The following is a 26,815-nucleotide window of genomic DNA, read 5'->3' on the forward strand; positions in this document are numbered from 1 at the left end:
GTGTGTGTGTGTGTGAGTTTTGTGTATAAATAAGATAACACAGTGCCAATACCAAAGTAGTACATGTATACACAACACCTATATATGTATATTATACATAATTGTTATTTTTAAAGTTTACATATTGACAAGATGAAGAGTGATAAAACTGGACAGTGTATCAAGACTTATAAATCAGTATTTGAAGGCTTAAAGACTTCCTCTTATTATTGAAAATTTCAAACATATACAAAAGCAGAGAGGTTAGTATGAGTCCCTTATACCCAACATCCAACTTCAGTAGTGATCAGCTCATGACTAATCTTATTTCATCTGCATCCATACCTACTCCCTCTGATTATTTTGAAGCTAATCCCAGACATCATTTCATCGATAAATGTGTGGAGAGCTTTTTTTATTACTCTTCTTGTTGTTTGTGGAAAATATAAATGGAGATAATTTTACAAACAGATACGAATCTCTTCATAGGATAAGGAGCACAAGTGTCCTTTGATTTGTGGGAGGAAACTCCGTTGTGGCCTTCATAGATGTGAAGAACCTTGTCATCGTGGGAACTGCCAGTCATGCTGGCAAGCCAGTGAGTGTCTTCACTGTATGCTTTATTATAAAGTTTTCTAGAAGTTCAGGCATAATATATTTTGAGGCATTGATGTACTTAGTTTGGTATGGGTTACTGAACTAAGCCTAAGTATTTCAGATATGTTGAGATGTTAAAAAAAAGTTATTCTAGTACTGTATTATTTTCCTTGAATGTATGAAACTTGGGATGTAAGCAACAAGGGTAAGATGAGATCTGGTTCATTACTGGATTACTCTTAAATATCATTGACAGATTCTGTCCTCAACAGTCTTCTTTATATTATTAGCTGATGTTTGGAAACTTTTGGTTTTAGGACTCATTTACATTTTTAAAAATTATCAAGCACCCTCAAAGAGCTCTTTTTATGTGATTTATATCTGTTTACCATATTAGAAATTAAAACTGAGAAAGTTTTTTTAAAGATTTTATTTATCCTGCTTCTCCCTCTGCCCCTCCCCCCGCTCATGCTCTCTCTCTCTCTCTCTCTCTTAAATAAATAAATAAAATCTTTTAAAGAAACAGTAATATACTAATTGCATATTAATATAAATGACTTTTTTCTTAGGATTTTATTTGAGAGAGCATGAGTTGTGGGGGAGGGGCAGAGAGAGAAGCAGACTCCCCACTGAGTAGGGAGTGCAACATGTGGCTCAGTCCCAGGACCCTGGAATCATGACCTGAGCTGAAGGCATATGCTTAACCAACTGAGACACCAGGCACTCTTAAATGACATATTTTTAAAACTTTTTTTTTTTAATGGAAAACTAGATGCTTGATTTAATAGAAGATAGTTGGATTCTCGTATCTGCTTCTACATTAATCTGTTGCAGTATAGAGTTGAAGGAAATGAAAAAAAGCTGGCCTCACATAGGTGTATAGTTTAAAAAGAGTATAATCATGGTGGATATTCTTTTTTTGTAATTATACCAAAACTCAACCTCATTTTAGAAAGGACTTCAGTCAGGGTTTTTGTTTTTGTTCTCGGTCACATTAAAATTCATTGGTTTTTCTTGTATTTTGAATGGATATTCTACCCATGCATGATTTTATAGCATCTTACATTGATCATTTGGAAATGGATTATTCACTGTGTTATGCAGATTTTTGAAATGGTAAAAAATTTCATGTTATAATATTAAAGATTTACGTTCATTAATATAACTACCAGTCTCATCAGAAAAGTCTTGGAAAAAGTATTAAGAAGTTGTCAAGCTCATAGTGGTAAATACGTATTTTCCAAAATTCTGTTTTCACTTGAAAGGTTGAAAGCTTTTATTGCTAGCAACAAAGTTGGTTTTCTTGAATTGATAAGCTCACTGTGGTAATTTTTGATAAAATGTATGCCAAATACCCAAGTCTGAATAACCATAGCTTGTCAGTCATTCTTTCAAGTAAAAATGGTGTTCTAGCTCACAACTCCAAGTGCGGTTCTTTTAAAAAACTAGATTATATTTTAGTGTGCAGCGAAAGTGCTTTACGCAGATTTCCCACTTTGTTCCTCAGATTATGGAAAAGACCTGTATTTAAGGACTAAGTTGTTTTTTTTTTCTTTATTGCTTCATCAAGGACTTCTTTAAGTGAAACTAGCATTTTTTATTTATTCTAAGTGCTTGGCAGTGAAAAATACGGTGATTACCATTTGGTACTACTGCCTTGATCTGTGCTAAAGCCCTGGCAGTTTTACTAACCATTGCTTTTGCACCGTCAGTGCAAATGTCAACATAGTGAAAAAAAATAATTTCTTAGTCTTATTATGAAAATAATTTTGGCCTTACAGAAAGGATCTCAGGGACCCTTAGGGGTCAACAGAGCACACTTTGAGAACTGCTGCATTAAAAGATTGGCTTAGATCAAGATTTCCCAAAATGTCTTTGCTAGAATGCTAGGCCTACCTCATTTCAAAATATGAGTTGAGTGAGTGCTTTGATATAAATCACACACATGGGGGCACCTGGATGGCTCACTTGGTTAAGCATCTGCCTTCAGCTCAGGTCATGATCTCAGGGTCCTGGGATTGAGCCCTGCATCGGGCTCCCTGCTTAGCGGAGAATCTGCTCCTCCCCCCTGCTTGTTCTCTCTCTCTCTCTCTCTCTCTCTCTCTCTCTCAAATAATCTTTTAAAAATAAATAAACAAATAAATCACATGCATGGATTCCATGAAAACAACTTACAGAGCCCCTTTCCCTTTACCTAGCTGTTTCTCATAATAAGCTTGTTGAATGGATAGGCCAAAGTTTGGTATCCCCCCTCACCAATAGAAAGCTCAGAAGGGCTAAATCACCAGCCCACAGTTAACTTAGCAAGTAAGTAGTAGGTCCAAGACTTGAAGCCTAAGTCTCCTGACTGTATTTATAGGACTCTTTCTGCCACATTGTGTAGCCTCTGAAAGGTTTGGTGGAAAGAGTACTAACTGGAGAAGAGCAGTGGGTGTAAGAATATTGAGAGCCCTGGGCTTCCTGACTCTTAGTGACCTAGTTGAGAACCACAGCTAAAGGCCTGGCCTCTACCCTCTACCAAGACTCAAGAGCTGGAGAACTGTCTCCCCTTGGTTAGGAGTTAGGAGAGCTCTTGAGGTGGACTGCTTGTTAGAGCTTTCCAGTGTGAGTCATCATTTTGATTTAGCTTGAGAACTGTGCGTGATGAACTCGGATGCAGCTCCGTGCTTTGTTTCAGCTTCATATTGATAGGTGCTGATTATATCTGAAGAATTTGGTGGGGGGCACCTGGTTGGCTCAGTCGGTTATGCCTTTGCCTTTAGTTCAGGTCGTGATCCTGTGGTCGTGGGATCAAATCCCGCATCAGGCTCCCTGCTCAGCAGGGAACCTGCTTCTCCCTCTCCCACTGCTCCTCCCCACTGCTCATGCACATGCTCTCTCTCTCTTTCTCTCATGTAAATAAATAAAATCTTTCCAATTTTTGAATGGCTTCAGTGGCTCTCTGAGATTGATATTCGAATGTATGTTTTTATGTTTGTTAATTATCTGTGGCTTTCATTATCTATTTTTCTAACCAAAAGAATTTGAAAAAAAAAGCCGTATCTTTAGTGGAAGTCTCCTCTTCTCTCAAAAGAGATGGTCTATAGATCGGTTGTCCATAGAATACATGTAAAAGTGTCCTGGGTTATTCATGAACTTAGAGTGTGTTGCAAGTAGCATACCTTTCTGCTCCTTTGCCACCAGCTCAACTTTAATAACAGAAAAGCCTTTTGTGAAAAAAGCAGCCCCCCAAAAAAAAAAAAGTGTGTGGTCTGTGTCTGTGTAAATATGTGTGTGCACATCCCAAATTCAGAAAGGTTGTTTTGTTTCACCTGCCTGTCCGTCAGGTTTTGATGAACTAACCTGCCACTGTGGTGCGTCAGTGATCTACCCGCCAGTTCCCTGTGGTACCAGACCCCCCGAGTGTACCCAGACCTGCGCCAGAGTCCATGAATGTGACCATCCAGGTGGGTCCCAGCTCCTTCCTCCACACGTCTCGGGCTGCTCACACTGTGTCATTTCGGATGTTGCTTGACAGTCTTCAGTGCTCTGTAGTCATGTTGTGATTGGCACCCCTTGTTGCCTATTCTTGGGGGCTGCTTCTGTGAAGGTGGGTCTGTGATCTGGGCCACAGCGGGGAATCACAGTGCCCTCCATCTGTACTCTGGATGTCACACACACCCGAAAGGCTGGGAGAATCTCCAGCTGGTCTTATCTTTCAGGGACTTTTCTTCTTTTCTTATTGCCTACAATTCGGATGTATATTTTAAGGTTGAGCATTTTCTTGCAAAATTGAAGGTATCTTGTTTTTTGCTATGCTGTTTTTATAGAAGTAATATATATTTATTGTATAAAAAGAAAGAAAGTGAGATAAAGTCAGTAAAGTCAGAAGATTGAAATTAAGTTGTCCATTATGTCACCTTGTAGGAATTACACCTTAGTATATATTTTTCAGGGCTTTTTTTCCATGGGCAAAAATGTATATTTGCATTTTTTTCTTTTGCGTAAAATAAAAGTGTGATCCTACTGAATTTATTTTAACTAGATTTTTCCCTCTTATTATTGTATTTTGAATCTCTCTTCTTATCAATGAATATTTTTCTACAATGTAGTTTTTTTTTAAAGATTTATTTATTTAAGAGAGAGAACTCACGAGTAGGAGCGGCAGAGGAAGAGAGAATCTCAAGCAGACTCCCTGCTGAGTGTGGAGCCCGATGCAGGGCTCAAACTCACGATCCTGAGATCACAACCTGAGCTGAAACCAAGAGTTGGCACTCAACCAGCTGTGCCACCCAGGTGCCCCTCTACAGTATAGATTTTTAATAGTTAATGTGTGCTGTTACATGGATGGGTCATAACTTAGTATCATGTTGCTGGACAAGTCTGTTGTTTCCAATTCTTCCCACATAAACTGCTGTAGACAGCAGGCCAGTAGCTACTTAACATCACCCATATTCTGTCCAGTCTAGTTACTGGCTTTCCTCTAGAACCATATTAGGCTCATCATTTCATTTTACCAAGTCCCAGAGGTAAACCTGAAATAACTCAAGTCACCAGGCGTGGCACTTAATAAGTCTGGCCATATGAATCAGACTGACAGACAGCCCTTTCTCAGTTTTTTAAGTTAATAGAGTAAAACAGAATTAAGTAAATTCCTCATGAAGTAAGAAGTCCCTCCTTTCCTGGAGACCTTAGGATGGCCCTCCCAGCTTAGTCCGCAAGCCTGTACTTCAGTGTCCACACCAGCATTAATTAAGTGCCCAAGCCAATACTCACCCACTTCCTCCTTCACACTCACTTGCAGATGTTACAGATGAAGTCCACATCCTGGTAGTTAATGTCCATAGTTGAGAACTTAACCATTTATGAGGTGTGTTGTTTTAGCCTGCTTTTGTTCAGCATTCATTTAACTTGTCTTGAGTGTTAGTTGTATATCCAGCATGGTATCAGACACAGGGAGATTGAAAGGAAGAAAAAGTAACCCATGACCTAGAGATTCTTATGTTCTTCCCAAGAGGAAGAGGGTGGTAGTCATATGCACATGACACAACCAACCATTACTTGAAGAAGGGCCAGATAACATGGTAGCAAGCCATCTGCAAAAGAGCTCAGAGATTGGGGAGTTTAAGAGAGCTCAAGGTCAGGAACGGTCAGCCAAGGAAGGCTTTGTGGTAGGAGATAAGTTCAGATGAACCATCTCTTACAGGCAGCAAGGAAATTGAAAGGAATCAAGGGAGCATGTCAGATGGAATGAGTAGCAAAGATAGCTAAGCAAAAGTTAGCAGTTGCTGTGTAAGGTAGGGCCAAAAGAACGATTGAGTAGAATGGACAGACCAGGGGCTGTGCCGCAAGGAGATGAATGGAAAAATTGCCTCCTTCTCTGCTTTTCTGTTCATGTGTCTGTCCTGCCTCAGTGGGGTTTCTTTTTCTCACTCATGCTCATCCTTCAACACTTTAGTATAAAGCCACCTACTTTTTACTTTCCTATTTTCCATTTTAAAAGTACTCCCAGGGTCGCCCGGGTGGTTCAGTTGGTTAAGTGTCTGCCTTCGGCTCAGGTCATGATCCCAGGGTCCTGAGGTGGGGCCCATAGCGGGCTCCCTGCTCAGCGGGTATCTCCTTCTTCCTCTGCCCCTCCCCGTCTGCTCTTGTGCTGTGTCTCTCGTTCTCTGTCTCTCTCAAATAAATAAAATCTTTAAAAAAATAAAATAAAAAGTACTCCTAGCTTCTAAACTTTTAAAGTTCCATGTTATATGTCATTATAACATATATAACAGTTTGTGTGGCTTTATTATTTTTTTAAAGATTTATTTATTTGAGAGAGAGCACAAGCAGAGGGGAAGAGCAGACTCCCCACCGAGCAGGGAGCTTGACGTGGGGCTCAACCCTAGGACCCTGGGATCATGACCTAAGCCGAAGTCAGATGCTTAACCGACTGAGCCACCTAGGCACCCCAGTTTATGTGGCTTTATTTAAACATTATTCCTAAACATAATTCCTAATTTCCTTTCTCTTTTGGCAGTGTATCATTCTTGTCATAGTGAAGAGAAGTGTCCCCCTTGTACTTTCCTAACTCAGAAATGGTGCATGGGGAAACACGAGGTAAGTTTTCGCTCTCAAGTGTTCATTGTTCCAGCTAGAGATTTATGATTGAATTACTTTTGGAATTGTTAGTCTTATTGTTTCTCAAAGTAAAAATATACTCCAAGAAGCCAAAGTTTGCTGTTGCCACTTTTTTCTTTTCTTTTAATTAAGATATAATTTGCATAAAACAAAATCTACCCACCACCACGCTGTGGCTAAATGCTGATAGAAGAAATAGAAGAGTCCGGGGCACCTGGGTGGTTCAGTTGGTTGAGCGTCCAACTCTTGATTTCAGTTCGGGTCATGATCTCAGGGTCATGAGATCCAGCCCCGCATCAGGTTCTGCGCTCAATAGGGAGTCTGCTTCTCTATGTCTCTCTTTCTCCCTTTCCCTCCCCCTTCCACTGCCCCTCCCCTTGCTCACATGCTCTCTCTTTCTAAAATAAATACATCTAAAAAAAATAAAATAAGATTTATCCCTTTAAGTGTACAGGTTCTTGAATTTTGACAAAACATTCATGCAGTCACGTAATCACCAAACATGGTCAAGATGTAGAATAGTTCATTCACCCCCAAATATTCCTTTGTGTCTCTATGTTTATTTCGCCGCCTATCTCCAGGCCCTGGCGACCAGTGATCTATTGTCTGTCCCAGTAGTTTTGCCTTTTCCAGAATGTCACATAAATGAACTCTTCAAATGGGTAGTATTTTGAGCCTCTTTTGCTGTCATTTTTACTCTGGTTGCAATCAAGTGAAAGTCAGTTGGCCTTGAGACTTGAGAACATAGGCTGTGTTCAGAGACAATTTTTAGGTTAACCAGAATAGGAGAGGTTGCTAGCCTGGGTAAAGGTGTTACAGTGAGAGCATCCCAAGATGGAGGTGGTCTCACCACCAGCTGCCACTGTTCCTTCCTCTACGCCCTGTGCAGCTTCCTGTCCTGGCCACTGGATCAAAACACCTTCTTCCAGGCTCATCTACACCTCCACGGTGCCACTACCATGAAGGACTTTTCATCCTCATTCCCAACTTATAAGCTTATTTGGCACCATTGACTATAGACCCTTGGAAGCACCTTTAAAAAAATTCTTTATTTTAAAAAATGCATATTCATTATGGACAATTAAGAATGTACAGTTCTGCAATCCAGAAAGAAACACTCTTAACATCTTTATGCATAGATTATCAGGCACACACTTTCTCATATCTATTTATATTATTTTTATGGGGCACCTGGGTGGCTCAGTCTGTTAAGTGTCCAACTCTTGATCTCAGCTCAGGTCTTGATCTCAGGGTTGTGAGTTCAAGCCCATGCCCACCGTGGAGCCTACTTAAAAAAAAAAAAAAAAGAAAAAGAAAAAAGATAATACTATTTTGTAACTTTCTTTTTACTTCATAACATGTTAGCCAAGATTTTTGGAAACTCTTGACATCTATGACAAAGATGCTTTCAGTATCTTTATCTTGATGGACATATTTTCTCCCCTTATTTCCTTGAGTGGTTCTCAAGCCATAGTCCTTATTAGTATTTATTTTTCCTCTATAAATCTGTCTTCCTCTGAGAGTAACTATTCTAAGACATCCATTTATTATCTTTGTGTTGATGGCTTATTTAGACTTCATGCGACAAATATTTACTGCATACCTACTGTGTGCTAGATGTAACAGGCCTGGTTTGAGTGATTCAGAAGAGAACAAGGCAGGTGTGACTGCTGCTCTCATGGAGCCTTCATTCTGGGGCGGAAGGCAGGCGCGTAAACAGTCAATTATAAGTGCAGTGGCAGGGGAAGTACAAAGTACTGAGGAGGATGGAAAGGAGCCCACACCCAAGGAAAGTGTTTGTAGAGGATGTAACCTCCTAAAGGTTAGTGAAAAGGTAGGCAAGTAATGAGGGGAGGGGACAATAGAGGATACAGCGTGTGCAAAAATTATCTCCGGACCCTGGCAGTAGTGTAAGTTTTTAGTGATTGGGAACTACATTCTACCAAAGTACTTCTAAAGTGATTCTAAAGCAGTTAGAAGTATGTACGTCCTAGAATTTGGAAGCCTCTTCAAGAGTAAAAGTTATGTGTCACTAGAGTCAAAGTATATTCCTCCTTTTGAGGGTTCTTGAAAGAATTCGAGTGAATAAATGAGTAACCTTCGGTCCCACAGAAATAAAATTCCAGCATCTTTTTCCTGGAAGAAGGTGATTTAAAAAAAAAAATGAGTTTGGGGTTTCATGGCCTGTTGCCTCTTAATTTTTTAAATGACAGAGCTGCTTAAAGCTAAGGAGACCATGAGTCAGGAGATGTGAGGAGAGTTGATTATTTAATTATTTATGTAAAATAGCCTTGCCAGCAGTCTTGAAACCATGGGTCAGGGGTGTCCCCAGCCCACAGGGTTCATGTGTCAACTCAGTGCCCTAGCTGTTTGCAAAGGGGGCGGGGGGTAGATGATCTGATCCTCTTGGTTGGTCATAGCATTTTCTTTTTTTTTTTTTTTTTTAAAGATTTTATTTATTTATTCGACAGAGATAGAGACAGCCAGCGAGAGAGGGAACACAAGCAGGGGGAGTGGGAGAGGAAGAAGCAGGCTCATAGCAGAGGAGCCTGATGTGGGGCTCGATCCCATAATGCTGGGATCACGCCCTGAGCCGAAGGCAGACGCCCAACCGCTGTGCCACCCAGGCGCCCCTGGTCATAGCATTTTCAAATACTCCCTAGTTATCTGGTTTCATGTGCTTGTTAGTGCAAATTCTTTTGTATCATAACAAGTATTATTAAATAAGGTTGAGATTTGTTCATTTTCAAGCTAACCTTTCAGATTTTAAAGATCAGCCGAATTTTTTTCAGATAAAAGTAACTTTTTGAAAATTCAGCTTAAATATGAAGTTAAAACCCATCCCAGATCCCACATGGAGATAAGAATCTGGCTACTTCTGTCTCTCCTAGTTACGAAGCAACATCCCCTGTCACCTGGCTGATATCTCTTGCGGATTACCCTGCAGTGCCACGCTACCGTGTGGGATGCACAAGTGTCAGAGACTTTGTCACAAAGGAGAGTGTCTTGTGGATGAGGCCTGCAAGCAGCCCTGCACCACCCCCAGAGCTGACTGTGGCCATCCGTGTATGGCGCCCTGCCACCCCAGCTCACCCTGCCCCATGACTGCTTGTAAAGCCAAGGTGCGTATTCCTGGCTCCAGATAGGGCATTGACTGTGGTTCTGGGGCTGCTCATGAGTCCAGAGCTGCCTGCAGAGGCGCTTGGGCACACATTCTAACCAGAGGTCATTGGTTGCAAGGAACCAATAAGTTAGCAAGAGAAGGGTGGAGTAAATTATACAGATTTCTGTCTGCCCAGCTTGAAATGGCCTTTTAGTTCAGGAGGTACCCACTGCCACCTGACCCACAGGCTCTGTCTCTCTCCCTTAGAGCAGTTTCTCAAGAGAGACTTAGATTGCCTGCTCTGTTTATTCAACAAATATATAAGTGTTTTGTGCAAGATGTTTTGCTAGGTGCTGGGGCTGTACCAGTGAATAGGAGACACATGGTCCCTTCATTTAGACGGGACAGATATTGACTACTCACTCAGGTAATGAATTACGACTGTGGTGAACAAGAAGTTACACCTTTGTAGAGGGTGCTGTGAGAGCATGTGAGTGGGAGACAGCCTGGTCTGAGGGGGGATCTAGGCAAAGTCTCCCTGAGGAGATGAAAGCAGATGCATGAGGCGAACTTGATTAGGCTTTGGATGGTCCTGGCCAGGTTCAGTGGTAAAAACTTTAGGCCTGCCCTTTCAGGTAGGGTTAAGGACACGAGTAGTTCCCAGAAAGTGTCACCGTAGAGTGAACGGTTCCCTCCTAGCGTGTCAACTGCCACATTGTCAGTTTGCGTGTATGGTTAGCTTCCTCCATCCTGAAGGGTAGCCACTCACTGTCTGTATCCTCCGCCATGGTTTGATTTGAGAGCAGCTTTAAAAGTGAAACCTGCCTATTCACATGGTTTCCATGTGCTAAAAGTCACTCCATGTTAATCTTATTTCAGATAGAGCTGCAGTGTGAATGTGGACGAAGAAAAGAGATGATGATTTGCTCTGAGGCATCAAGTACTTATCAAAGGTTAGTGCTACTTAAATGTTAACAGTGGTGGATCTCAGTACACAGAGGGTACACATGTGTTTACATGTGTTTATTGTTGAATCCTTGCAACTTTTGTCAAGTTTGGAAAGTTTTTTTCTTTTTTTTTTTAGAAAGAGCTTGTGTAGGGGCTCCTGGGTGGCTCAGTTGGTTAAGCATCTAACTCTTGGTTTTGTCTCAGGTCATGATCTTGTGGTCATGGAATAGAGCCCCGCTTCAGGCTCTGCACTCAGCGAGGAGTCTGCTTCAGATTCTTTCTCCCTCCCGCTTGTGCTCTCTCTCGCTCTCAAATAAATAAATATCTTTTTTTTAAAAAAGTGTGCAAGCTGGGAGTCGTGGGAAGGGCGGATGGAGAGAGAATCTTAAGCAGACTCCCCACTGAGTGCAGAGCCAGACACAGGGCTCAAACCCATGACCCTGAGATAACGGCCTGAGCTGAAATCAAGAATCAGACACTTAACAGAGTGATCCACCCAAGTGCCCCTGGAAAGTTTTTTAAAATAAATTTTCCTGAATCTAGTTTTTCTGGTTTAGAGAAAAAGTACTGCTTTGTGTCCCTTTCCTTCCTTAACTTTCATTTGTAAAATGACCTTTTTATTTTTCCTCCTCTTTCTTTCCCTCTCTCTCCCTTCTGGTCTTATTACAGCATGAGATCAGAAGGGATGATATCCCGAAGTTGTATGAATTGCTTTAAAATCCCACCACTTGTGGTGGCATAGCCAGGACCAAGTCCTGTGCTCCTTCTCTGTAGTGGAGGTTTCTGACTGTTGTGAACTGTCTTTGCAGCCTCCTGAAATCCTGGGACTGGGTGGCCAGAAAGGGATCTCAGTAAGGAGGTGAAGGTGTTAGGGATGGATGGTTGTGTGTATCTCTGATTACATGCAGAGATGTGTCATGGAGATAGGATTTGGGGAGTATGAAGACATCAGAGTGGCTTTGACATCAGTGGGTTTGAATACTGACTAAATGCCAGGCATTGGCCTGGATATTCAATGGGGTTTGAATAGACTATCTCATTGCTTCTAATGGAACTACTTAGAATCTAATTGAGGAGATAGGACATAAATGTGTGGGTAGTTCATAATAGATGGGTGTCTGAGGCCCACGAATTGTCCAGTGGTAGATTCGACTTGAAAGAAGCCTTCTGTATACCTAGTATTAGGACATTCCTGGGAAACTGCAATGCCTTTTCTTCCTTTCTTTTTTATACTTCAGAATAGCTGCTATTTCCATGGCCTCTAAAATAACAGACATGCAGCTTGGAGATTCAGTGGAAATCAGCAAGTTAATTACTAAGAAGGAAATTCACCAAGCCAGGTAATTTTTAAAATCTGTGTCTGTTAGAGTTAATTTCCAGAGGGCAGGAACCATTCATTTGTCTCAATCTCCCACAGTGAAACCTTGCACACACAGTCGGTACTCCAACAGACATTGATGTTAAGAGACCACACTCACTCCAATCCCACGAATCTTACTTAGGATATAGCTTTTCCAGGCCTCTCTTCAAACAGTAGCCAGATGGAGCAGAGACCTAGATGTGTCCAGCCCAACCCACAGAGAACCAGCTATGTCAAGAGAGGGACGTGGGGCTGCCAGAGTGCCATTGGGAGCATGTTGTTTTGTTTCGTTTTGTGTTTTTTGAACACTGATCTAGTGGACTTCTTAGAACTGATTTTTTTTTTTATGATTTTATTTATTTATTTGTCAGAGCACGCGTGTACGCACAGGCAAGGAGAGCAGCAGGCAGAGGGAGAAGCAGGCTTCCCACTGAGCAGGGAGCCCAATGCAGGACTTGATCCCAAAACCCTGGGATCATGACCTGAGCCGAAGGCAGATGCTTAATGAACTGAGCCACCCCCGCATCCCAACTGTGGGAGCGTTTTGGGGACAATTTGAGGCCCTTCTGAAGACTCCTAGATTCGATTCCCATAACCCAGAGGCCTGCCCACCTGACCTTGAGAGGGACCTCATGCAATCATGTTTTGGCCAGAGTTTACTCTGTTTCCAGGTTGACAAAGAACTTGTTGCTGGGTAGGAACTGTGAAAATCTATGCCCTGACTTTATCTTTTTCATTTGTTTCTCAAGGCTGGAGTGTGATGAGGAATGTTTAGCCTTGGAAAGGAAAAAGTAAGTCATTTCAACTGCTTTTTATCTCCTTGTTCTTGAGCTCTGTGTAATTAATAGGGAGGAGGCGTTCACACAGCACCTGCTCTGAGTCTTTTGCTGCTATTGGAGATTAAGAGAAATTCGATCATCAGGAATTGAAATGTCTAAGGATAAACCACTTAGGTGATTTCAGCATATTTCTGAAACATGAGCTTGTTGGTTTGGGGCATGGTATAAACATCACATGCCATAGCATACTTATTCACTGACTGGCAGACTTCCTGATTCCAATGGAGATAAGAAGCTTAAAATTTTTTTAATGACCTTTTATGTTGAAGTATTAACATACATATAGAAAGATCAGAAGGGTACAGATCAGTGAGTCATCACAATGTAAATACAGTGGTGTAATCAGCACCCAGGTCAAGAAATAGGAAATTGCCAGAACACTTATGTATACTCCACAAAGATAAAATGCCTATCCTGACTTCTAACACTTTAGTTTTGTCTGTTTTTGAACTTTATATAAATGATGAAATCTTACAGTTTGCATTATTTTTGTCTGCCTTCGTTCATTACATTTGTGATATTCTTCTTGTTGCATGTAGCAATACTTTGTTCATTTGCATTGCTGCATGATATTTTATTGTATTAAGATATTTATTTATCATTCTACCATTAATAGGTATGTGTGTGGTTATCTGTATCGGGCTGTTACAAATAATGCTCTGTTAAGAACATCCGTATATTTGCTTTGCTGTATGTACATACTCGTTTCTGTTAGTTACAAACTTAGGAGTAGAATTACCAATTAATAGGTTATTCATATGTTCAGCTTTAGTCGGCTCTACGCAATGGTATCCAAAATGGTTGTGTCACATTATACTCCCACCAGCAGGGTAATAGTTCCCAATTTTATTAGTGCTTAGAATTGTCAGTCTTTTTTATTGTAATCTGTTCTTGTAAATGTATACCTGGATGTCACTGAGCTTTTAGTTTATATTTCCCTGATGACTAGTGAAGTCGACTTTTTTATACGTTTATTGGCAACTTGGATATCCCCTTTTTGTGAAGTGCCTACTCAAACTCTTGCTTATTTTCTGATTGTGTTGTCTTTTTCATATTGATTAGTAGAATTTCTTTATACATTTTGGGTGTGAATCCTTTGTTGGTTTTATATATTATATTTTCCTGCACTTCGTGCTTTCAGTTTTCACTCTCTTAATGGTATCTTTTGATAAGCAGAAGTTTCTAATTTTAATGTAGTCCAGTTTATCTGTCTTTTCCTTAGTGACTAGTGGTTTTTATGTCTTGTTTTAAGAAGTATTTGTCTATCCTGAGGTCATGATGATACACTGTTATTGTCTAGAAGCTGTATCACGTATTACTTGTCACGTTTAGATCTACAGTTGAGCTTGGTTTAAGGAGAGTTCACAGTTCAGTTTTTTTCCATATGAATATTCATGTAACCAGTACTGTTATCAAGATGTCCTTTTCTCAGTCTTTCCAATGCCATTTGTCTTAAATCAAGTATTCATATCGTGTGTGAATCTATTTCTGAGCTGCTTCTCTTCCACCACACTAGTATCACACTCTTAATTGTTGTACCTTTATAACAATAAAGTTCTTTTTTTTTTTAAAGGCAACTTTTTTTTTTTTTTAAGATTTTATTTATTTATTTGACAGAGAGAGAGACAGCCAGCGAGAGAGGGAGCACAAGCAGGGGGAGTGGGAGAGGAAGAAGCAGGCTCATAGCAGAGGAGCCTGATGTGGGGCTCGAACCCAGTACGCTGGGATCACGCCCTGAGCCGAAGGCAGACGCTTAACCGCTGTGCCACCCAGGCGCCCCTATAACAATAAAGTTCTTAATATCTGATAGTATATCTCTTCCAGCATGGTTGTTCTTCAAGATTAACTTGGCTATTCTTGAGCATTTGCATTTCCATTTAAACTTTAGAGTTAGCTTATCAGTATCTGCCCCAAAACCTACTAAGATTTTTATTGAATTGGTATTTAATTTATAGATCAAGTGGGGGAGGTTTGACATTTTTATAACATTAAGTCTCTTCATCCATGAGCAAGGTATATCCTTCCATTTATTCCTGTCTTCTTTGATTTCTCTCAATAATACTTTATAGTTTTCTGTATACAGATTTTGTACATCTTTCAGTAGATTTGTTCCTTGCTATATTTGATGTTTTTTGACACTTTTTTAAATGGTTATTTTTCCTGTGTCACTTTTTTTTTCTTTTTGCTCAGCTACTCCCCCCTTCCTGTATCACTTTTAAATCTAATTTTTAAAAAAATAATTTTCTAATTGCCCTGTTGCTGGTATATAGAAATAGAATTGATGTTTGTTGACCTGTATTCGCAGCCTTGCTAAATTCACTTACTATTTCATGCCCTCTTCCAATAATAGTTTCATTTCTTTACAATTCTTAACTTTTTTCTTTTTCTTGCCTTATTGCTAGAGCCTCCACTACAGTGTTGGATAGAAGGTGGTGATGATAGACATTCCTGACATCAGACAGCTTTGACTATTTCACCATTAAATATGATGTTTCCTGTTAGTTATTTGAAGATACTCTTTATTAGATTAAGGGGCATTTATTCAGTGACCCGCAGACTTCCTGATTCTAACAGAGATTGATTAAAAGGTATAGCCCTCTAAATGTTAACAATTGGAGAACTTAAGTGAACTGGTATACAGACAGTCCCCAACTTACAGTGATTTGACTTACAATTTTTCAACTTCACAATGGTGTAAAAGCAATACACATTCAGTAGAAACCATACCTCAAATTTTGAATTTTGATCTTTTCTCGGGGTAGCAATATGCAGTCCAGTGTTCTCTTTTGATACTGGGCAGTGACAGCGACCTACAGCTCCCAGTCAGCCATGCAGTCATAAGCGTAAACGACCCATACACTTAACCATTCTGTACTCATACAGCCATTCTGTTTTTCACTTTCAGTACAGTGTTCAGTAAATTACATGGGATGTTCAACACTTAATTATAAAATAGGCTTTGTGGGGCGCCTGGGTGCCTCAGTCAGTTGAGCGTCCGACTCTTGGTTTCAGCCCAGGTCATGATCATAGGGTCATTTGATCGAGCCCCGTGTCAGGCTCTGCGCTCAGCGGGGCGTCTGCTTCAGATTCTCTCCCTCTGCCCCCCCCCACTCTCACATGTGCATGTGCACACACACGCACTCTCTCAAATAAATAAAATCTTAAAAAATAAAATGAGCTTTGTGTAAGATGATTTTGCCCAGCTTACTAAGGTAAGTGTTCTGAGCACATTTAAGGTAGACCAGGCCAAGCTATGATGTTTGGTAGGTTAGATATATTAAATGCATCTTTGACTTAACAATATTTTGAATTTACAGTGGTTTTATCATTATATTTTTGTCACTTTGAAAATTTCTCAAGATAAATAGCTAAACAAAAACAGACAAATGCAAACAAAGTATAGTCCTATTTTATCTTGAAATTTGCCTTTCCACTATTGTTAACAGTACCTCTTTAAGTGGCTTTAAGGGGATAAATAATAGCACTGCCCAAATTTCTTTAAGGGGATAAATAATAACACTGCCCAAATTTCCCTTGGCTTGACCCTTATGATAACTATAATAACTGCTGTTCAAAACTCTTGACCTTTAAGAACCATCAGTCAGTCACAGTGTTCTGAGCTGCAAAATGTGAACCGAGCCATGAGTATTCAGAAATGCTGTAGTGAATACACAGGAGGCCTCTAAAGCATGGAAGTGCACCTTTGTGTAGTTGAGAGACAGTATTATATAGTAGACTAGAGTCAGATTACCTGGATTTGAATCCTGCCTTCACAGATCACTTAGCTATGTGACATTCGGCAAGTCCATATTCTTTTGAAGCTTTAATGTTCATAAAAATCTGTGGAAATGGTGACCATGTATGCCTCCCACAGTTGTTGTGAGGATTAAATTAGTTATTAGTTAGCCTCAGTAAATTTAGTTACTGATTAGAACTGGCTCTCTCGGGGCACCTGGTTGGCTCAGTGTTAAGCGTCTGCCTTTTTAAAAATTAAAAATCTTAGGGGCGTCTGGGTGGGTCAGGCAGTTAAACGTCTGCCTTCAGCTCAGGTCGTGATCCTAGAGTCCTGGGATTGAGCCCTATGTCGGTCTCTTTCTTTGGCGGGGGGGTGGGGAGCCTGCTTCTCCCTCTTCCTCTGCCTGCCAGTCCCTGCTTGTCTCCCTCTCTCTCTGTCAAATAAATAAATAAAATCTTTTAAAAAATAAAAATTAAAAAATTAAAATTTTTTTTTTGAAATTTTATTCATTCATGAGAGACAGACAGAGGCCAGGGTAGAGGGAGAAGCAGGGAGCCCGATGCGGAGCTTGATCCCAGGACCCTGGGATCATGACCTGAGCCAAAGGCAGATGCTTAATCATCTGAGCCATCCAGGTGCCCTAAAAAATTAAATCTTAAAAAAATACCATCTAACGTTGCAAACATACATTCTGTTGCAGAAATGAAAAACTGGCAGGCCAAATTCAGCCCTCAGATATGTTTTATTGGTGTTTAAATTTGAATTTGTGACCAACTAATCAAAACATCAAAAAATCTCTCTTGAAAATTTCTCTCGAAAATTTGAAAATTAAGCTTAAACCAGATTCTTACGGGCATTAAACTTGCAAGAGACCCCTATCTCAGTGTAAACAAAAATTGTACTAAGTGCTAAGCTGAATTTTTTTTCTCTTTACAAAAGAAAGACATAACTGAGTGTTGGGGTGCCATGAAACTCATCCACTGCCAGTCAAAACACAAATGGGCAGTTGTGGAAAACTCAGACCGTGTTGCTCATGAGTCTGGCATCCATGCCATCTCAACCAGTAATCCCACACCTGGAAATATTTTCCAGAGAAATAACCTTAGAAGTTTTTTGCCCAGTGATACTGTGTCACTTAAAATCTCAATGTTTAGGTAAATTCTGGTATATACATAATTAGAAGATTATGCAGCTATTAAAACAGTAAATGTGAAAAACAAGTAGTAAAATGAGAAATGCCAATCATATAATGATAGGTGAAAAAAGGTGCCAAGTTGGGTTTTTTGGTTTTGTTTTGTTTAAGATTTTATTTATTTATTTATTAAGATTTTATTTATTTATTAGAGAGACAGCCAGTGAGAGAGGGAACACAAGCAGGGGAAGTGGGAGAGGAAGAAGCAGGCTCCTAGCAGAGGAGCCTGATGTGGGGCTCGATCCCAGGATTCTGAGATCACGCCCTGAGCCAAAGGCAGACGCTTAACGACTGAGCCACCAGGCGCCCCTAAAATTTTATTTTTAAGTAATCTCTACACCCACCGTGGGGCTCAAACTTATAACCCAGAGATCACAAGTCACATGTTCCACTGACTGAACCAGCCAGGTGCCCCAGATGCCAAGTTTTATACACTCATTGCAACTACTTAAAGGGAAAAAAATCTTAAAGGATGTGTACTAAAATATAGTGCTTATGTTGTTAATGGAATTCTTCCCTTTATTTTCCAGATTTTCTGTGATACTGATTTTAATGTTTATGTGTCTACTTTGTGTATCTGATGTTTAGGTGAAACCTCAGAGACCTCCATCCCCCACTGACCACTCCCAGTGCTCTCATTCCCCACCCCCCTTCTCTTCACCAGATAACCCAGGCTGCCAGTGTCAGCCCATTTGGTTCACTCAGACCCATACAGATTTGTCTTGTTTATTTTCTTCTAGGAAGACAAAATCATATCTTGTCCCAGGTACTTATTCCCTTCTTAATAATTGGGTTTACTGAAATGGCATCATTAATATATAAAGAATTTAGGACATGGGGGGTACTCTGTGTTACTATAAGAAGTTTTCCTCCCCTTCCTGTCCTTTTATTTACTTCTCTCTTATTTTCAGGCGGTTAGCAGAGGCATTTCACATTAGTGAGGATTCCGATCCTTTCAATGTACGTTCTTCAGGGTCGAAATTCAGTGACAGTTTAAAAGACGATGCCAGGTATGTATGTAACTTGTTACCAGCTTTCTTAATTGTGGCTTATAAAAGTGTTTGGTCTTTTAAGATGCAGTAACTAATATGTACTCCTCTGTGATTGAGCCAGTTAAAGTTTGTATATCTATTACAAGAGATTATATGATGTTTAATAAAAATCCTTTCTTGGTTTCTCACAGTTGTCCCCTTGAAGAATTGAGCATGGGGTTTGGGGTGGGGACGGGATGGACCCTGTAGTAGACGTTTGGGCCTCCCTAGGGCTTGGACTAGCCTGACCTGAGAGATCTGTGGCTGCCGACATGAGCCCTCACTTGGGCAGTAACAGCTCTTATTTTCCTCCTGGCCCTCCAGACAGCTCTTTCTCCTTCCATCTTCTCCTTTCTCATACTTGTTTTCTCTTTTTGTCTTCCTTTGTTAGTCATAGTCAGTCTTTTGTTATCTGACAATTCCTGGCCTTTGCCATTTTTCTCCCCACAGTGTTCATTGTCTGCAGGTTATGGGCAGAGAGCGTGGGTGGAAGGGATTCTCAAAGAGCAAGAACAGATGAAATTAACTGTGGTGATTTCTCATTTCAGGAAGGATTTAAAGTTTGTCAGTGACATTGAAAAAGAAATGGAAGCCCTTGTGGAGGCCGTGAACAAGGTTGAAGTCAAAACACCCAACTGGACATGTCTCTAAGGCCAGCTTGATTAAAAAAAAAAAAAACAAAAAAAACACCAATCAAGTCCTAGGAACACCATCAGTGTAGAGTAGTTACAGGAAAAATTCATAACTTCTTGACGATCCTTATCTTCCCCAAAAGCCCAGCCATTATAACATCCATAGAAGCCTTGTCCTGGTTCAGCAAAAATATCCTTGATCAAATTCAGCATAAATAAAAAATCTTAGCTCAGTGACTAAGAATGGGTGAAGAAGGTCTGGACGGCCGGGGGCATTCAGTAGTGACAGCTGAATGACTGTGGGGCACTTAGGAAGACATGATCTCTGGGGGGCTCTTATATGATAGGGCACATTGGTTCTTTATTTCCCCCAAGGCAAGGTAGAAACCCTTGGGTAAAGATCAAAAGTTGAATGACTAGAGCTGAAGAGTTGTGGTTTAGACTCCCTCAAGAGAATGAAGCCCTTGTCCCGGAGGTAGCTTTAAGGGAAAAAGTCTTTAATGTCAGAAGCAGCCAACCCCAGGGTAGCTCCCTCTTTGTTCCGTGGGTACCGTGACTGAGGATGAAATGCCTGTATTAGTTCCATACCTAATGAAGGTGGATTTCCTTCCCACCATCTCCGTTAGCCCCTGCCTTTCCTCCCTTCCTTCTGTTCCCACTTCCCAGGATACTAACATGAAGGAGAAGATGGAATCTTTGTTCCTCTCCTAATAAGGAAACCCGCGCAAGTGTATTTCCCTGCTAGTGTGTCTGTACCTGCACACTCATGATTTTTAGTATAGAACATATTTTTGTAAGAAATTAGATTGTCTTGTTTTATGTCTTCAATTTATTTAGTCATTTCTTGGGTATATCACTTACTTCCCAGTTACCAACCCCTCAGGAGGAACCATTATACTGTCCACTTAGTTTCTTTTCACTTCCCCTTGCCCTAACCCTGGCCAGGTGCTACTGTTGTGGCTCACAGAATAGATGAAGGAAGTGCATTAGACCTCATCCTCCCAAACCCCTTGGCTTGCTTGGCAGCCAGGAAAATACCATATGCTGTGGGCCTCTAAAACTCAGCCACCTTTGTTGACCCAGATGTTTGGTGTGGTGGGAAGGACCTTTGTAAGTATATTCTGTTTTCAGGATTTTATCAGTCAGTCATCTTTTCCCTCAATACAGGGAAAGAATAGTAAGAAGAGCCACTGCTTCCCTCCCATGAACAGAGACCACCGCCGGATCATCCACGACCTGGCCCAAGTGTATGGCCTGGAGAGCGTGAGCTATGACAGTGAGCCAAAGCGCAATGTTGTGGTCACTGCGGTCAGGTGGGTTGATCTTGCCATCACAGGAGGAACTGCTCATTGCGGCAAGCTAGACCTCGGAAGCAAGGTCTATCCACATTTGCTTGCCTTACTTCCTCTCCTAGCTGGCTAGCCTTTCTGACATGATCAGAAGGTCTGAACCAGAGAGCAAAGTCCATGCTTCAGTCCACGGGACAGACATGCCTAAAGGCATGCAAGGCTCTTGTCTGCCCCGTTCATGAGTGACACTGGAGGCAGCATTTCCTCAGGCACAAGGAACAGACCCTGAGAGCCTGGGTTGAGTGCCTGCCTATCACATCTGTCTGTCCTTTCTTCCCTTGTCCTCCTGGCATGATGAAAACAAAAAATGCTGGACTCTGATTCAGGGCATCCCTCATAAACAGTGTTTCCTGTTAGGGGAAACAGAGGCTGTAACATGACCTGGGAAGTGACAGGGAGGATCTAGGGTCATTGTCGGAACCTGACAGAGTAAGTCCTTATCAGTGAAGAGACTTGAGTATGGGACGAGAGGGAGCAGGTACCAGGCCCAGGCAGGGGTGGGTGGAAAGACGAGGGTTAAATGAAGGTGACTGTGCCTGAGAGGAGACGGGTCACATCAGAGGACTGAGCAGCAGCACAGTGAAAGTCATGACTGGATTTCCAGTGGTCTGCCTGTCTCCACAAACAATTCTCACTTTTCAATACTTTGTGTTCTGACTTTTATCAGAGGGAAGTCCATTTGTCCTCCTACCACGCTGACAGGTGTCCTTGAAAGGGAAATGCAGTCACGGCCTCCACCACCAATTCCTCATCACAGACATCAGACAGACAAGTAAGGATCCTTCAGCTGCTTTTCAAGGCCCCTGTCTATTCAGAGAAGCCAGCAGGGGCTGAACTGTCCAGGACTCCACCAGCCATTGGCAACCTCTCAGGCCTGGCCTTGGGGTACTTTGTTCAAATAAGTAAGGTTTGACTGAAATGTCAGACATTTGTTCATGCCAGAGGGGTCCCAAGTTTGATGTTTGTAATGCCCACTTTCCCTCTGGGGAAAAGTCACTGGACATAACTTCCATGGTGTAGGTGGTGACACTGGAAAGTGGATTCAGTCTGTCACACCAGAGGATTTAGGAACATCACATGGTTCACAACAGTTCATCTGGAGGCGAAAGGTAGTGGGCCGGGGTTGCAGTGAAGGTGGAGATTTTTGTGTTTTGACTTGTCTCCTACTATATGGTTTGAATAATTTTTACAACAAAAACATATATTCGTGATTTAAAGAGAAAAGAAAACCACATTGGCAAGCAGCAAGTCTCAGGAGCAGGGAAGGAGCACCATCCCTGTTTCCCTCACTGTGACTGAGGCAGCATTGCTGAAAGTTGCTCTGAAACCCAGCAGGGTCCCTAATGCTGTTCTGGCCTTCCACACAGCAGCCGTACCGGAACCTCTTATATGAAACCTCTGGGAGGGAGGGGCAGTTTACAGGGTCACCATAATGGCCTTAGCAATCAGTGTTCCTGAGGACTGGACAGGACAGCTAGGTGTTGCCCATTGGGCATAACCTTGGCAAGGATTGCCTAGATTAGTGTAGTTCCCCAGGACCGGCCTGCTTCAGCCCTGGAGAGCAGAAGGCCTGGATTCTAGTCAGCCCAGCTCCGTCTCCACGTGGGCAGTGGTTTTGGAGATGTGAGGGTATTCCACATGTTACTCCACAGCTCTGTCCAGTACCGCCTCCACGTAACCATGTGGGATCTTTGGCTTGTTTACGCCATGCTATCTTTTCTTCCCTTTGTTTGCTTTGTTTTTGTATTAAACTTTATTGTGGAAAACTTTTAGAGTAGAGACAGTAGTGTTAATATAATGAACCCCTGTGTGCCCATCACCAGATTTCAACAGTTACCAGCTCACGTGGGCCCCACTGTCTTATCAAAGCTTTGCAAATGGTAAATCAGTTGATCCTTAACTTTCTGAAGACATTAGTCTGTTTCCCCCAAACAAGAAAAGATTGATCATTCTTTGTTTGCTTTTCAGGAATCCTACAAGCAGTAATTTACAGAAAATAGCCAAGGAACCAGTAATTGACTACTTTGATGTCCAGGACTAAGAAGATCAAGATGCACTTAGATAAAAGAATGATTAGGTGTGACGGAGACTCGTTTGCCAGCAGATAAATCGTGCTTGTTCCCAACTGCCTGGTGGACTCACACACAGCCTCACAGACTGTCTTATACTGATACGTCCAAAGCATGAGTGTGTCAGAAATCCCCTTGTCCCCTATTCTGTCTGTATAAAGTGTTTCAGTACGGCCAGATCACTGTGATTGCTTAGAGGGCCGGGGGAACATTGGGCTTGATTTGAACAAACCAGAATTTTAGCCTAAAGTGGCACTTACTCATAGCCTCAGTTGTCCCAATTATCCATCTTCCTCTTTAAAATACCTGCAACATCAGCTGCACCTCACTTTTTGGATTAATCCAAACTGATCACAGTCTTCAGAAAGACACAAGTGAACTTCTCAGTCCAAAATACCAAACATATCCAGAATCCCACATGTTGGGTTAAACCCAGCTATCTTATCTGAGTCTTTTGCCAAAAACTCTCATAGGTCTATCTAATTGAACTTATCTTAGGGGTTCTTTTTTTTTTTTTTTTTAAAGATTTTATTTATTTATTTGACAGAGATAGAGACAGCTAGCGAGAGAGGGAACACAAGCAGGGTGAGTGGGAGAGGAAGAAGCAGGCTCACAGCAGAGGAGCCCGATGTGGGGCTCGATCCCACAACGCCGGGATCACGCCCTGAGCCAAAGGCAGACGCTTAACCGCTATGCCACCCAGGCGCCCCTATCTTAGGGGTTCTTGATGCCATCAGTTCTAGACATAGAAAAGGGGTCAGGGTGATTTACAGAATTCCATTTTCTAGAGTCCAGGGGCGTTTCTCATCCCATATCACTGAGCCTGTCTGGTGACAGTTTAGCTATATATGCCATGATGGTAGAGGACATAGAGCAAGCTCCTCCTCCTGCCAGTTTCACACCATGGCCTCTGTGTACTGACCAGTGTAGCTCTAACTCCTCTTTGGTTGAGAATGAGTCACAGGTGGATTTACCCTTCCTGTGTTGCTTTCTCCCAGGCCTGGAGCAGCTATAAAGGCTTTCCTTGTCTCTGTCTCTGAGCTCTGGACTTCTGTTTAAATATTCACAAAAGTGTGTAGACAGTCCAGGGCTTATCCCAGCAACCCTCTGGAGGCATTCTTGAGTCTGTGTTAAGGCAAGTGCATTGATAGTTAACATTAGTTTGGCCCTCTCTGCCTTGGCACCCCTCCAGCTTGGAGGCCAGACTTCCAACAACTTCTTTGTCCAGAGCAAGCCCAAGCCCCAGAGCAACAGATTTCAGAAGTGACATCACGAAACTGGCACTTAGTTTTCATGGGAAAAGCAGGGTCACCCTTTGGTCCTGACCCAGACAGTCTACCTTGAAAGGCAGCAGGTACAGGAGTAAGAAACAGCAACTGGAGGGAGGAAATGGAAAACTACGGAAATGCCTCTATCTAGACCCATTTAGCACAGGGCCAGTGGGCCCCAAACGCAGCAGGAAGCCCACAAGTATCTGTTACATCTTTGAAGCAGTGGTTCAGTGGATGAACTGTTCATGGAGAGTATCTCAGAATTCAGGAAGCAGGAGACCTGATTCTAGATGCCAGCTCTGCCATATAACTGCCACTTGGTGGAATGGAGGTATCACCTGCCTTACCAGTGTTGTTGTAAGGATTAAAGGAGATAAGGTACATGTAGGTGGCTGATCTATCATGGGTGCTGAAAGTTTATATAAATGATACTTGGGGGTGCCTGACTGGCTCAGCTGGTAGAGCATCTGTCTCTTACTCTTGGGGTCATGAGTTCAAGCCGCATGTTGGGTGTAGAGTTTACTTTAAAAAAAAAAATAGGCACCTGGGTAGCTCAGTCCATTAAGCTTCTGACTCTTGATCTCAGCTCAGGTTATGATCTCAGGGTTGTGAGATTAAGCTCTGTGCTGGGCGTGGAGGCTGCTTAAGATTCTGTCTCTTCCTCTCCCTCTGCCCCTCCCCCCCCCACCTCTCTGTCTGTCTCCCTCTCCCTCCCTTAAAAAAAAAAAAAAAAGATAGTATCTGGAAAATATATAAGCACCTTCTTCCTCCATACTCTTAGCCAAGTAAAGGTATAGAATGCTGAACAGGCCTCTTCTGGTTAATGCTTATGTGCCTGCCCTGTGCAGCCTTGTGCTAGAGTTGTGGCCTGTTCTTTCACAGTAATCCAGCAGAGGATACATACCTAAACAAATATTTATAATGGAAGTAGTTGGTCTGGCACAAATAAGTCATTAGTCTTATTAAAAGCTGAGTAGAGCCGTAAGGAGTTTCCTGTGGCATGGTAGGAATGGGTTAGCTCTTGTGGTTGGGAGAAGGAAAATGGGAGGAAACAACCAGGCTGAGTCTTAAGACAGTAGATTGCCATTAGGAGAAAAAAAGCATGCCAAGGAAAAGTAAACCGCATAAGACAAGCCCAGGGATGTGGTTTGTGGTAGGGTTGAGGAAGGGTTAGTTGTCCAGAGTGCGAAGACAACTGGAAGGACAGGTGATGAGGCTGGAGAGGTAGAAAGGAAGGGGTCAGCTGTGGAGAGCCATAAGGAGCCACTGGAGTGTCCTAAGCAGAGAATGGCATGACTGGATTTTTGATCGAGTGGGAGTCAGCAAATGTCTTCTGTAAAGGTCCAGATAGGAAATATTTTAGGCTTTGTGAGTCTTTGGCTGTTGCAGCTACCCAACTCTGCCATTGTGATGTGGAAGTGACCACAGACAATACAGAAGCAAATGAGTGTGACTCTGCCCCAGGAACACCTTATTTTACAGACACTGAAATTAGAATTTCATACAATTTTTACGTGTCACAAAATATCATTTTTTCCAGCAATTTAAAAATGTAAAAGCCATTCTTAGCTCATGGGTTGTACAAGAACAGGCAGCAGGCTGGATTTGGCCAAGGACCTTAGTTTGCCCACTCTGTTCTAGAGCAGTGTTTCTGGCAGAGTGTAAAGAAGGGATTGGAGTTAACTTGGAGGCAAGAGGCCCAGCCATGAGCTCTAGGGAGTGATCCAAGTGAAAGATGAGGGTGGCATGGGTTGGTGCTGCAAAGGGCAGAGATTCAGGAGATTGGATAGGAAGCTCGGGGACAGTGGGGAGCTAACACCCTTCGGATCACTAAAGGGGCCCCAGACTTCCTCAGCAAGGGGAAGCTGCTTCTCATAGGTTTGGTGGATTCTCCACTGAGCGGCAGCCTGGGACAAGACTACGTGAGTGTGGTCTAAAGGGAGCCATTCATGGAGGAATCCCATGGGCACCACAAGCCCATACTATTGCTCCCTGAGCATTTAGCACCCCGTCCCCTTCCAACCCTTCCCTCTTCTTCAGCAGGAGATTCTTTATGGGGCCAGAGCTTTGTTCAGAGACCCAAGTTCTTATCTCTGGAATTTCCTCTGGCTTGTCCAGCAGGGCTGGCTCCTTTCAACAGTGGTGCCTATCTGAGGTGCAGTGGGAGGTTGTATTCAGGCTTGGAGATGAAAGCAGCCCTCCTGAATGCAGGGTCTGTGTGAAGCAGCTCTGGATCCTGTCCTGGACAGGCCGGAGAACAGACCAACAGGAGAGGAAGGAAGAATGTCAGTCTTGTAAGAGAAGTTCAAAGTCTCAAACAGTGGGTCCTGTGATTTAGGTTTGGAGGAGGGGATCCTTCCAGCGTGGTGTCAGCCTTCTTGCTTCCTGCTTGAAAGCCTGGAGACCTTGTTCTCTGAGGAGAACCTGCTGGTGTGCCTTCTCTTCTAAAATTGGGGCATGAATGCCTGGTCACCTTCACAGACCTGCCTTCCTCATCAGTCCTCTCATGTGCCCTACCATACCCATTGTGAAAGTTCTTCCTCCCAAGCTCCCTACATGGCCTTAGCACAGATATCCCAGGCAATCGCTCATGGCTTTTTAGAGCCC

At 42.2% G+C, this 26,815-nt stretch overlaps 1 protein-coding gene across 4 annotated transcripts in view; it reads left to right on the forward strand.

The window, feature by feature from the left end:
- NFX1 (nuclear transcription factor, X-box binding 1) overlaps nt 1–23,114 on the forward strand; it is a 72,290-nt gene extending 49,176 nt beyond the window's left edge. For all 4 annotated transcript variants that reach the window (XM_026506376.4, XM_026506375.4, XM_057313515.1 and 1 more), the window contains exons 13-24: nt 469–577; nt 3,903–4,022; nt 6,578–6,657; nt 9,570–9,800; nt 10,661–10,734; nt 11,968–12,069; nt 12,839–12,880; nt 18,768–18,866; nt 19,436–19,502; nt 20,687–20,832; nt 21,536–21,640; nt 22,837–23,114. In XM_026506376.4, coding sequence (XP_026362161.1) covers nt 469–577; nt 3,903–4,022; nt 6,578–6,657; nt 9,570–9,800; nt 10,661–10,734; nt 11,968–12,069; nt 12,839–12,880; nt 18,768–18,866; nt 19,436–19,502; nt 20,687–20,832; nt 21,536–21,640; nt 22,837–22,909 — 1,248 coding nt within the window. In that variant the 3' untranslated portion in view covers nt 22,910–23,114. The remainder of the gene's footprint in view (nt 1–468; nt 578–3,902; nt 4,023–6,577; nt 6,658–9,569; nt 9,801–10,660; nt 10,735–11,967; nt 12,070–12,838; nt 12,881–18,767; nt 18,867–19,435; nt 19,503–20,686; nt 20,833–21,535; nt 21,641–22,836) is intronic.
- Nucleotides 23,115–26,815: the final 3,701 nt, after the last annotated feature.

This window comes from Ursus arctos, unplaced genomic scaffold (genome assembly GCF_023065955.2).
Source record: "Ursus arctos isolate Adak ecotype North America unplaced genomic scaffold, UrsArc2.0 scaffold_18, whole genome shotgun sequence".
Lineage (NCBI taxonomy): Eukaryota > Metazoa > Chordata > Mammalia > Carnivora > Ursidae > Ursus > Ursus arctos.